The 12,372-nt window shown below is 45.5% G+C and overlaps 1 protein-coding gene across 1 annotated transcript in view; it reads left to right on the top strand.

Moving 5' to 3' along the window:
* The first annotated feature begins 8,063 nt into the window (after positions 1–8,063).
* Positions 8,064–12,372, top strand: part of spata20 (spermatogenesis associated 20) — a 67,067-nt gene continuing 62,758 nt past the window's right edge. The window contains exons 1-4 of the mRNA XM_041858664.2: positions 8,064–8,693; positions 9,474–9,617; positions 10,246–10,465; positions 10,571–10,714. Of these exons, the coding sequence (XP_041714598.1) occupies positions 8,491–8,693; positions 9,474–9,617; positions 10,246–10,465; positions 10,571–10,714 (711 nt within the window). The 5' untranslated portion in view covers positions 8,064–8,490. The remainder of the gene's footprint in view (positions 8,694–9,473; positions 9,618–10,245; positions 10,466–10,570; positions 10,715–12,372) is intronic.

The following is a 12,372-nucleotide window of genomic DNA, read 5'->3' as shown; positions in this document are numbered from 1 at the left end:
TGGTTGAAAATGTCAGTGAAGACCAGGGTTCGATCCCGGGCTGTATCACAACCAGCTGTGATCGGGAGTCCCATTGGGCGGCGCACAATTGGCCCAGCGTCGTCCGGGTTAGGGGAGGGTTTGGCCGGAGTAGGCCGTCATTGTAAATAAGAATTTGTTCTTAACTGACTTGCCTAGTTAAATAAAGGTTAAATAAAAATTAAAAAAAGACACTTGCCAGCTGGTCAGCGAATGCTGTGAGTAGGCATCCTGGTATTTAATCTAGCCCCACGGCCTTGCAAATGTTAACCTGTTTCAAAGGTCTTACTCAGTCAGCTATGGAGAGTAAGATCACACAGTCATCCGGAACAGCTGGTGCTGTCATGCATGGCTCAGTGTTGCTTGCCTCGAAGCGAGCATACAAGGCATTTAGCTTGTCTGGTAGGCTCGCATAATGAAGTAGGCTATCGCTCTGTGTGCAATGGTGGCACTACAAGTGCATCATCCAGTATGTTACTCCTACTATTCTCCTATATTTCTATCACATAACAGTTTAGAAGGCAGTGAAAGAGTAGAATACCCAAAACTAAGTGAAAGATTTGAATACTCTCACACTGCCCCCTCAAACTCAACTCTGGACCTCGAAGCCAGTTCCACTGCGTTTTTTCATTGTTCCCCTCTAATCAGGGACTGACTTAGACCTGTGACACCAGGTGGGTGCAATTAATTATCAGGTAGAACAGAAAAACAGCAGGCTGCGGACCTCGTAGGGTAAGAGTTGAATACCCCTGGTATAGCCTATGCTCCCATGTAGTTTATTGCTACGGTGTGACCAGAAGTTCTTGGAACTTTGACCAGAAACTTGCTGGAACTGAGCTGCTTGCCTAACCAGACGTTGTCCTCCCCACAGGGTGCCGCTGATCAAGGGGAAGAGTGCCCGGGAGAGCCAGAAGGAGCAGGGTCTGTGGGATGAGTACAGGGAGAAGTACCCCTCGAACCCCACCTCCAGGTTTGACGACCAGAGCCTCTAAGTCTCCGGCGAGCCCATGACCAACGACACTGATGTAAGCAGAATTGTCAGAATGAATTATTGAACCACAGACAAGATCTTTAGTTTGAAATCAACAATTTGATTGCTGATTACCTATAGGTACTTTGGTCTTATTCTGGTAAGTCTTATGATGCCATAGGGTAGGGGAAGGTACACTACCATTCGGGGATGTAGCTCAGTTGGTAGAGCATGGCGTTTGCAACGCCAGGGTTGTGGGTTCGCTTCCCACGGGGGGGTATAAAAAATTATGTATGCACTAACTGTAAGTCGCTCTGGATAAGAGCATCTGCTAAATGACTAAAAATGTAAATGTAAATTCAAAAGTTTAGGGTCACTTAGAAATGTCCTTGTTTTCCATGAAAACATACATGAAATGAGTTTGAATAGGAAATATAGCAAAATGAATAAGAAATGTAGTTGTAATAATTGTGTCCTTCAAACTTTGCTTCCGTCAAAGAATCCTCCGTTTGCAGCGATTACAGCCTTGCAGACCTTTGGCATTCTAGTAGTCAATTTGTTAAGGTAATCTGAAGAGATTTCACCCCATGCTTCCTGAAGCACCTCCCACAAGTTGGATTGGCTTGATGGGCACTTCTTAAGTACCATACGGTCAAGCTGCTCCGACAACAGCTCAATAGGATTGAGATCCGGTGACTGTGCTGGCCACTCCATTATAGACAGAATACCAGCTGGCCGCTTCTTCCCTAAATAGTTCTTGCATAGTTTGGAGCTGTGCTTTGGGTCATTGTCCCGTTGTAGGAGGAAATTGGCTCCAATCAAGCGCCGTCCACTGGGTATGGCATGGCGTTGCAAAATGGAGTGATAGCCTTCCTTCTTTAAGATCCCTATTACCCTGTAGAAATCTCCCACTTTACCACCACCAAAGCACCCCCAGACCATCACATTGCCTCCACCATGCTTGACAGATGGCATCAAAGCATTTTTTACATTTACATTTTAGTCACTTAGCAGACGCTCTTATCCAGAGCAACTTACAGTTAGTGAGTGCATACATTTTCATACTGGCCCCCCGTGGGAAACGAACCCACAACCCTGCCGTTGCAAGCGCCATGCTCTACCAACTGAGCTACAGGGGACAAGCACTCCTCCTGCATCTTTTCATTTGGTCTGCGTCTCACAAATGTTCTTCTTTGTGATCCGAACACCTCAAACTTCGATTTGTCTGTCCATAACACTTTTTTTCCAATCTTCCTCTGTCCAGTGTCTGTGTTCTTTTGCCCATCTTAATATTTTTTTTTTATTGGCCAGTCTGAGATATGGCTTTTTCTTTGCAACTCTGCCTAGAAGGTCAGCATCGCAGAGTCGCCTCTTCACTGTTGATGTTGAGACTGGTGTTTTGCGGTTACTATTTAATGAAGCTGCCAGTTGAGGACCTGTGAGGCGTCTGTTTCTCAAGCTAGACACTAATGTATTTGTCCTCTTGCTCAGTTGTGCACGGGGGCCTCCCATTCCGCTTTCTATTCTGGTTAGAGACAGTTTGCGCTGTTCTGTGAAGGGAGTAGTACACAGCGTTGTACGAGATCTTCAGTTTCTTGGCAATTTCTCGCATGGAATAGCCTTCATTTCTCAGAACAAGAATAGACTGACGAGTTTCAGAAGAAAGTTATTTGTTTCTGGCCATTTTGAGCCTGTAATCAAACCCACAATTGCTGATGCTCCAGATACTCAACTAGTTTTATTGCTTCTTTAATCAGCACAACAGTTTTCAGCTATGCTAACATAATTGCAAAAGGGTTTTCTAATGATCAATTAGCTCTCTAATGTTAAACATGTAAAGTGTGGTGTACCGGAGGGCAGTTCTCTTGGCCATCTACTCTTTTCTATTTATACCAATGACCTGCCACTGGCATTAAACAAAGCCTGTGTCCATGTATGCTAATGATTCAACCCTATACGTGTCAGCAACCACAGCTAGTGAAATCACTGCAATCCTAAACAAAGAGTTGCAGTCAATTACAATGGGTGGCCAGTAATAAACTGGTTCTGAACATCTCTAAAACTAAGAGCATTTTATTTGGTACAAATCATTCACTAATTTATAGACCTCAGCTGAATCTGGTAATGAATGGTGTGGTTGTTGAGCAAAATATATTGATTCAATGGTTGTAAAGATGGGGAGAGGTCTGTCCGTGATAAAGAGATGCTCTGCTTTTTTGGACACTACACTCCACAAAGCAAGTCCTGCATGCTTTAGTTTTATCTTATCTTGATTATTGTCCAGTCATATGGTCAAGTGATGCAAATAAGGACCTAGTTAAGCTGCAGCTGGCACAGAACAGAGCAGCCTGTTTTGCTCTTCATTGTAATCAGAGGGCTAATAATACTATGCATGCCAGTTTCTCTTGGCTAAGAGTTGAGGAAAGACTGACTGCATCACTTCTTGTTTTTATAAGAAACATTAATGTGTTGGAAATTCCAAATTGTTTGCATAGTCAACTTACACACAGCACTGACACACACGCACCCCACACACACACACTTACCCCACCAGAATTGCCACCAGGGATCTTTTCACAGTCCCCAGGTCCAGCACAAATTCAAGGCAACGTACAATATTATACAGAGCCATGATTGCATTTAACTCCCTTCCATCTCATATAGCACAAGTGAACAGCAAACCTGGTTAAAAAAATAATAATAAAGCAACACCTCACGGCACAACACCTCTCCCCATGTGACCTACTTTTTGTGTGTATGTACTGACATGTATGTGATAGATGCATGTTAATGTACATACATTTAATGTATGTAAAGTGTAAAGCCTTCTGTCTGTAATGTATTTTTCGTTATGTGTGGACCCCAGTAAGACTAGCTGTCGCCATTGGCGTCGGATAGTGGGGATCCTAATAAAATCAAATCAAAAAACCTCACACAGCAAAAGCTGTTTAAGTCATGGTCTCTTCTCACTTCATTTCTCCCGCTCCTCCCTCTATTTCTCGCTCTTTTCAGAATGTGGTGAACTGTAACATTAACAACAAGCCAGCAATGGTCTTCCACATCCACGGACAGGCCTTCACTCTCCCAGCCTCCACCCTCCAGGTGTGTGTGTGTAGAGCTGACGTAGCCCTGAGGTGACCGTAATATTGTTTTGACTAGTTCTCTCTCTGCCACCCGTACAGTCCCCCTACTACGGCTGCCGCACCGGTCTCCAATCTGGTAACTCCAACCTGTGAATCCTGGGTGATATCAGACAGTACTTTTCCATCTTCAACAGAGCCCAGAACATGGTGAGCCTGGCCTTGGCTAGATAATCGAAGACTGATCAGCGATGGATATCTCGGAAAGCCATATGAACAACAACATTGTGTTTCTCAAGTGCAATATCTTTTCTAAAGCAAGTTATAAACTAAGGCGTAGCATTATCAGTGGTTTGATGGTCTTCTTTTTGGTTCATACATACTTTGATTATGAATAAAGCGTGCACTGCATGATCAAACTAATAACATAAAAACAATGTGCACCCATTCTCGTTCCTGTAGTGTCACCATGTGGCCAATCATGTAACTACTCAAAGGCCCCAAAGTCAGTGTTGCCAATTTAGCGACTTTGTCTCTATATTTAGCCAGTTCTGACCCTTCCAGCAACTTTTATTGGTAAAAGAGGCTAGTGACAAATTCAGCTACTTTCAGGCTGCCTTTGGGGTGTTTTGCCACCGAGAGTTTCTACATTTTAGTAATTTAACACATGGCCTTATCCAGAGCGACATACAGTTTGTGTATTCATCTTAAGATATGTGGTTGTCCCACCGAGCTATCACAGGCATAGTGAGTACACTTTTCCTCAACAAAGTAGCTATCAACAAAGTCAGAGCTAGAAAGGGGGGGGGCGTCGGGAGTCAAGTGCAAGTGTTGGTTCAGGAAAGTATATTTTTTGTGGGGGGGATTTAAGATACTCTTTGAAGAGGTAGGGTTTCAGGTGCTTTCGGAAAATGGGCAGGGACTCTGCCGTCCTAGCTTCAGAGGGAAGCCGGTTCCACAATTGGGGTGCCAGGACAGAGAAGCGCTTGGACTGGGCTGAGCAGGAGCTGCCCTCCCGTAGGGGTGGGAGTGCCAAGAGACCAGAGGTGGCTCCATGTTGGGGTGTAGGGTTTGAGCATAGCCTGAAGGTAGGGAGGGGCCTCTTGCTGCTCCACAGGCAAGCACCATGGTCTTGTAGTGGATGCGAGCTTCAACTGGAAGCCAGTGAAGTGTGCGGAGGAGCGGGGTGTCATGGAAGAAAACCAGGCAGGCTGCAGCGTTCTGGATAAGTTGTAGAGGTTTGATGGCACAAGCAGGGAGCCCAGCCAACAGCGAGTTGCAGTAGTTCAGACAGGAGAGGACAAGTACCTGGATTAGGACCTGCACCGCTTCCTGTGTGAGGTAGGGTCGTACTCTACAGATGTCATAGAGCATAAACCTGCAGGAGCGAGTCACTGCTTTGATGTTTGCAGAGAATGACAGGGTGTTGTCCAGGGTCACACCAAAGTTATTTGCACACTGTGGCATTGTCAACCGTGATGAGAGGTCTTTGAGTGGTCAGGCCTTCCCCGGGAGGAAGAGCAGCACCGTCTTGTCGAGGTTGTGCTTGAGGTGGTGATCCGACATCCAAGCTGAGATATCTGCCAGGCACGCAGAGATGTGTGTCGCCACCTGGGTGTCAGAAAGGGGGAAGGAGAAAAGTAGTTGAGTGTCATTCGCATAGCAATGGTAGGAGAGACCATGTGAGGATATAACGGAGCCGAGTGACTCCAGTTAGGAGAAATGAATAGCCCTGTGCCATTCCCGCGACAACCAGATACTCTTGGACTATGAGAGAAAACATAGTCAGATGGAGAGATCAGCTGGAGTAGCGGTGTTCTCTGGGGTGATCAGTGTCTCCGTCAGGGCCAAAAAGTCAAGGGACTGAAGGGACGCATAGGCTGAGATGAACTTAGCGTTCTTGACCTCAGATCGGCAGTTCCAAAATAAAAACTAAATTAGAAGGGTTGCAGCCAAGGGTGGGGAGCGTCTATAAAGGTTACCGTGAGAGGAGCGAACAGGTATATAAACACACATAGTTGCCAAAGCTACAAAAGAGAAAAATGACTTGTCAGAAAATAACTAGGTAAGATACTCAATTGAGAGAGTGGTGTGGAGCCTTCCTCTCTTTCCTTCCTCAAACAACTACGCAGAACAACTCTGCAGAACCATCTTTGTTTGGCGACGGTCTTAGTTTTGCCAATGAGACCGACACGACTGCCGCTTACAGCTGCCACTGAGAAGCCAGGGGAGACTGAAGTACTAACACTAATTGCCTAGCAGAGGTGAAGAGCACACCTCCCTGTACTAATTGCTGATTGCCTAGGAGAGGAGGAACCACTCCCCTCCAATACAACCACTGATTAGGATCTCGTCACAGTATCTCTATGCATTCAAATTGTCATCGATAAAATGCAATTGTGTTCGTTATCTCTAGTGTATGCCTGCCTGCCTACCCATACCATAACCTCACCATGGGTTACTCTGTTCACAATGTTGACATCAGCAAACTGCTCGCCCACACGACGCCATACAGGCTGTCTGCCATCTGCCCGGTACAGTTGAAACTGGGATTTGTGAAGAGCACACTTCTCCAGCGTGCCAGTGGCCATCAAAGGTGAGCATTTGCCCGGTTACCAAACTGCAGTCGGGTCAAGACCCTGGTGAGGATGACGATCCTACAGATGAGCCTCACTGAGATGGTTTCTGACAGTTTCTGCAGACATTTTTCGGTTGTGCAAATCCACAGTTTCATCAGCTGTCCATGTGGCTGGTCTCAGACGATCCCTCAGGTGAAGAAACCAGATGTGGAGGTCCTGGGCTGGCGTGGTTACACGTGGTCTGCGGTTGTGAGGCCGGTTGGACTTACTGCCAAATTCTCTAAAACAACATTGGAGGCGGCTTATGGTAGAGAAATTAACATTAAATTATCTGGCAACAGCTCTGGTGGACATTCCCGCAGTCAGCATGCCAATTGCACGTTCCCTCAACTTGAGACATCTGTGGCATTGTGTTGTGTGACAAAACTGCATATTTTAGAGTGGCCTTTTATTATCCCCAACTCAATGTGCAGCTGTGTATTGATCATGCTGTTTAATCAGCTTCTTGATATGCCACACCTTTCTGGTGGATGGATTTGTGCACAAAACTGGTGAAAATCTTTTTGTATATTTGGAACATTTCTTTTATTTCAGCTCATGAAACATGGGACCAACACTTTACATGTTGCATTTATATTTTTGTTCAGTATACATTCAGAAAAGAGGTGAAACCACTCCCCCTCCAATACAGCCACTGATTACAAAAACAAGTCACAAATTGCCCTGCCCCTTAATCCTGGTTGATGTGACAACAATCATCTGCACATTATGAGCAGTCACAGTTCACACACCAAGTAGGCTACTGGGAAGACAGGCAGCATTTGAAGTAGATGGCCCTAGCTAGCAAAAAGACAGTACTAGACAACAACAAATAAAGACAAAAATTATACTTATCACTCCTGGAGATATCAGGAGTCCTCTATCTATAGAATGAAGCACACAGAGATGGCGCCTGAGAATCTGGTTATATACACTCAGAAAAGAGGTGAAACGACTCCCCCTCTAATACAGCCACTGATTACCAAAACAAGGTCACAAATTGCCCCTTCATCCTGGTTGATGTGTCAACAATCATCTGCAAGTTATGAGCAGTCAGCAGTTCACACCAAGTAGGCTCCTGGGAAGACAGGCAGCACCTAAAGTAGATGCCCCTATCTAGCAAAACGCCAGTACTAGACAGTGGAGGCTGGTGTCAGGAGCTATAGGAGGACAGGCTCATTGTAATGGCTGGAATGGAATTAATTGAAAAGAGTCAAACGTGGTTTCCATATGTTTGATACCGTTCCATGTATTCCATTTCAGCCATTACAATGAACCCGTCCTCCTACAGCTCCTCCCACCAGCCTCCTCTGGTATTAGACAACGACAAATAAAGACAAAAAGTATACTTATCTCTCCTGGAGATATCAGGCGTCCTCTAGCTATAGAAATAAGCTATAGAATGAATCATTTGGGTGACTTTTCCCACCAAATTCTGACGCAAACGAGAGTGGGAGAAGCTGTCTGTGCAACAGAAGTCACACACACAGGCAAAGACGCAGAAGTAGAGATGGTGTGCGGAGGGAGAGGGTGCGAAAACGCTACATCGGGGACCGCAACTGTACTGCACTAAGGCGAATTGGTGCTGTGACGTCGTCGCGGCATCGGCAAAACATAATCTAGCGACTTCTAGCGTCAAAACAAGGAGCCAATAGCGATTCTCACAAACAAAAAAATGGTTGGCAACACTTCCCAAAGTCAATGCCAAAACTGTCAGAGTTGGTTGGTCGGAGAGTTGCACTTGCTGTGTTAGGCAAACCTCCACTGAGCCAGCCAGCCCTTTGACAAGCCACATTGGATTAAGATGTTACGACTCGTATGGACACGGACGTCGTCAAAAAAAAGCCGCGTTGACCCAGCTCGCCTGCTAAGTATCGCTGTCCTGGGAGGTCACCACAAGCAGCACAGCCCAGAGCTGAGTCGGGACATCAGCGGGCTCACACCACTCCCTGCTAGTGACAAGTCCCCCTCGCTGCTGAGTCCCAGGACGTCCCAATACTGCTTCAGGTAAAGTAGCTAATGAAATGACACATAACATGACAATCGTCTAGGACGTGACAACAGCTTGCAACTGGCTTGTCAAATTGATTGATTAATCGCTAACTAGCTAACGTTAGCTAGCTATAATAATGCAACAATTGATTGGCTAGCTAGCTGTGGATTACATCACTGTCTTGTGCCTGCCTGGGGATCTAGCGGGTCGCCAAGTGGTCTTGCACGAGCTGTTGTTAGTTAGCTAGCTAGCTAGCAAGCTAGATGCCATTCGCCCTTGGTCTAGCCAGCTAGCTATTTACCAGATTATAAATAAACCTGATGATACTCTTTACAGTGTTGACACGATTGCTAGTGAACACCGGACATAACAATTGGTGATGCTTTACGGTGTGTTCTGCAGTTTAGAGAACTAAAAGGCTAGTGTTTTTAGCATACTTGACAGCCAGCACTGTCTGGTTTGACAGCTGGCACTTGGCTGGGTTCGCGCATGGAGGAAGTAGCTAGCGAGCTAACTAGTTACAGTAGCTAGCGATTATAGTAAGCAGCTACTGTCTAGCCAACACTGATATCATGCAACACTCATACCACACATGCCAAGTATGCACGTAATTCACCCAGCAATAACCTTTCTATAAACATAAACAACATGTGACTTAGTTAACATGAACAGATCTTAGCATTGATGGCACACTCCACAGTATGTAATTTGCAGTCAGTCATTTTGATGTAGTTTACAAATAGTTTTCCAATGATGTTCAAAGCGCTACATCTGTGTTTCACTTGAACCACCAGTATGACTAGCAGAGCCAGTCTGAGTATGGCGTCTGGGAGTGAGGGGCAGGGAAGCCCCCCGTCCAACCCCCAGAGACCCCCCAACCGCCTGGGACAGGAGAGGTCCCCTTACCTGCTACAACACGCACACAACCCGGTGGACTGGTGGGTTAGACACACACACACACACACACACACACACAACCCCGTGGACTGCTGGGTTAGTCCACTTATTATTCTCTTTCACCAGTAGGCCTAATCAAAAACCTAACAAACTACACTGAGCAACAATATAAACGCAACATGTAAAGCGTTGGGCCCATGTTTCATGAGCTGAAATAAAAAATCCCAGAAATTTTCCATACGCACAAAAAGCCTATTTCTCTACAATTTTGGGCACACATTTTTTTCATATCCCTGTTAGTGAGCATTTCTCCTTTGCCAAGATAATTCATCCACTTGACAGGTGTGGCATATCAAGAAGCTGATTAAACAGCATGATCATTACACAGGTGCACCTTGTGCTGGGGACAATAACAGGGCACTTTAAAATGTGAAGTTTTGTCACACAACACAATGCCACAGATGTCTCAAGTTTTGAGGGTGCGTGCAATGAGCACGCTGACTGCAGGAATGTCCTAATTTATTTATTTAAATTGACAGATTTCCTTATATGAACTGTAACTCAGTAAAACTTTGAAAATGTTGCATGTTGCGTACAATTTTTTGTTCAGTGTATGTAAACAATGTAAGATAGTGCCAGTTAAATACATGAATCTATCCCACCTCCCAGGTATCCATGGGGACAAGAGGCATTTGACAAAGCCAGGAGTGAAGACAAGCCTATCTTCCTGTCAGTGGGCTACTCTACCTGTCACTGGTGCCATGTGATGGAGAGAGAGTCCTTTGAGGACGAGGAGATCGGAAAGACCCTCAGTGACAACTTCGTCTGTATTAAAGTCGACCGCGAAGAGAGACCTGATGTGGACAAAGTCTACATGACCTTCGTGCAGGTGTGTGTGTGTGTGTGTGTGTGTGTGTGTGTTTAAACATGTAGTAAATAAGTCCCCATATCTGCTGTGTTTATGTTAATCTGTGTTGCTGTCCCTGGTCTCTAGGCAACCAGCGGAGGTGGTGGTTGGCCGATGAGTGTGTGGCTGACCCCTGATCTACGACCTTTCATTGGGGGCACCTACTTCCCCCCCAGGGACAGTGGCCGGAGACCTGGACTCAAAACTGTCTTGACCAGAATTATGGAGCAGGTAATAATAATGTCCAAGCTGTATTTGGAAAGTGCTATTCATACATTGAGTTCAAAGCTCATACAGTGCATTCAGAAAGTATTCAGACCCTTTGACTTTTTCCACATTTTATTCGGTTATAGCCTTGTTTTAAATTGGATTTTTTTTTAAATCATCCTCATCAATCTATACACCATACCCCATAATGACTAAGTGAAAACAGGTTTTTAGAAATTTTACCACATTTATGAAAATGTAAAACAGAAATACATTATTTACATAAGTATTCAGACCCTTTGCTATGAGACTCGAAATTGAGCTCAGGTGCGTCCTGTTTCCATTGATCATCCTTGAGATGTTTCTACAACTTGATTGGAGTCCACCTGTGGTAAATTCAATTGATTGGACATGATTTGGAAAGGCACACACCTGTCTATATAAGGTCCCACAGTTGAAAGTGCATGTCAGAGCAAAAACCAAGCCATGAGGTCGAAGGAATTGTCCGTAGAGCTCCAAGACAGGATTGTGTCGAGGCACATATCTGGGGAAGGGTACCAAAACATTTCTGCAGCATTGAAGGTCCCCAAGAACACATTGGCCTCCATCATTCTTAAATGGAAGAAGTTTGGAACCACCAAGACTCTTCCTAGAGCTGGCCGCCTAGCCAAACTGAGCAATCTGGAGAGAAGGGCCTTGGTCAGGGAGGTGACCAAGAACCCGCTGGTAACTCTGACAGAGATCCAGCGTTCCTCTGTGGAGATGGGAGAACCTTCCAGAAGAACAACCATCTCTGCAGCACTCCACTAATCAGGCCTTTATGGTAGAGCAGCCAGACGGAAGCCACTCCTCAGTAAAAGGCACATGACAGCCCGCTTGAAGTTTGCCAAAAGGCACCTAAAGGACTCTCAGACCATGAGAAACAAGATTCTCTGGTCTGATGAAACCAAGATTGAACTCTTTGGCATGAATGCCAAGCTTCACATCTGGAGGAAACCTGGCACCATCCCTACGGTGAAGCATGGTGGTGGCAGCATCATGCTGTCTGGATGTTTTTCAGCGGCAGGGACTGGGAGACTAGTCAGGATTGAGGGAAAGATGAACGGAGCAAAGTACAGAGAGATCCTTCATTGAAACCTGCTCCAGAGTGCTCAGGACCTCAGACTGGGGTGAAGGTTCACCTTCCAACAGGACAATGACGCTAAGCACACAGCCAAGACAACGCAGGAGTGGCTTCGTGACAAGTCTCTGAATGTCCTTGAGTGGCCCAGCCAGAGCCCGGACTTGATCCCGATCGAACATCGCTGGAGACACCTGAAAATAGCTGTGCAAAGGTTTGAACACCCCCTTTCCTGGGGGACAGTTTTATGACCGGTCGTAAATTCCTTGCAGAAACTTTATTTTCCGTGCCATGCAGTATTGGGAGAGGGAAATTCCCTGTGAGACAAAGGAAGTCTTCCCGCCAACATCCAAAAGTGGATAATGAAACAATATTCCTACTTAAAATAATGTGGGAGATGGTCGGTGGGGACTTAAAGAACAATCATGTTGAATTCGTTACTATGTTGTGATGTCAATAAAGACGGTGGAACAACATAACTGTATCTCTGGGGGTGTACACTTCCCAGTTATGAGGTTTGCATCTAATTGTTGTATAAAACAAATGATTAAGTATAATAATA

This window comes from Coregonus clupeaformis, chromosome 31 (assembly GCF_020615455.1).
Source record: "Coregonus clupeaformis isolate EN_2021a chromosome 31, ASM2061545v1, whole genome shotgun sequence".
Classification (NCBI taxonomy): domain Eukaryota; kingdom Metazoa; phylum Chordata; class Actinopteri; order Salmoniformes; family Salmonidae; genus Coregonus; species Coregonus clupeaformis.
Note: the sequence above shows the minus strand (reverse complement) of the source record. Positions and strands in the feature narration are given on the sequence as shown.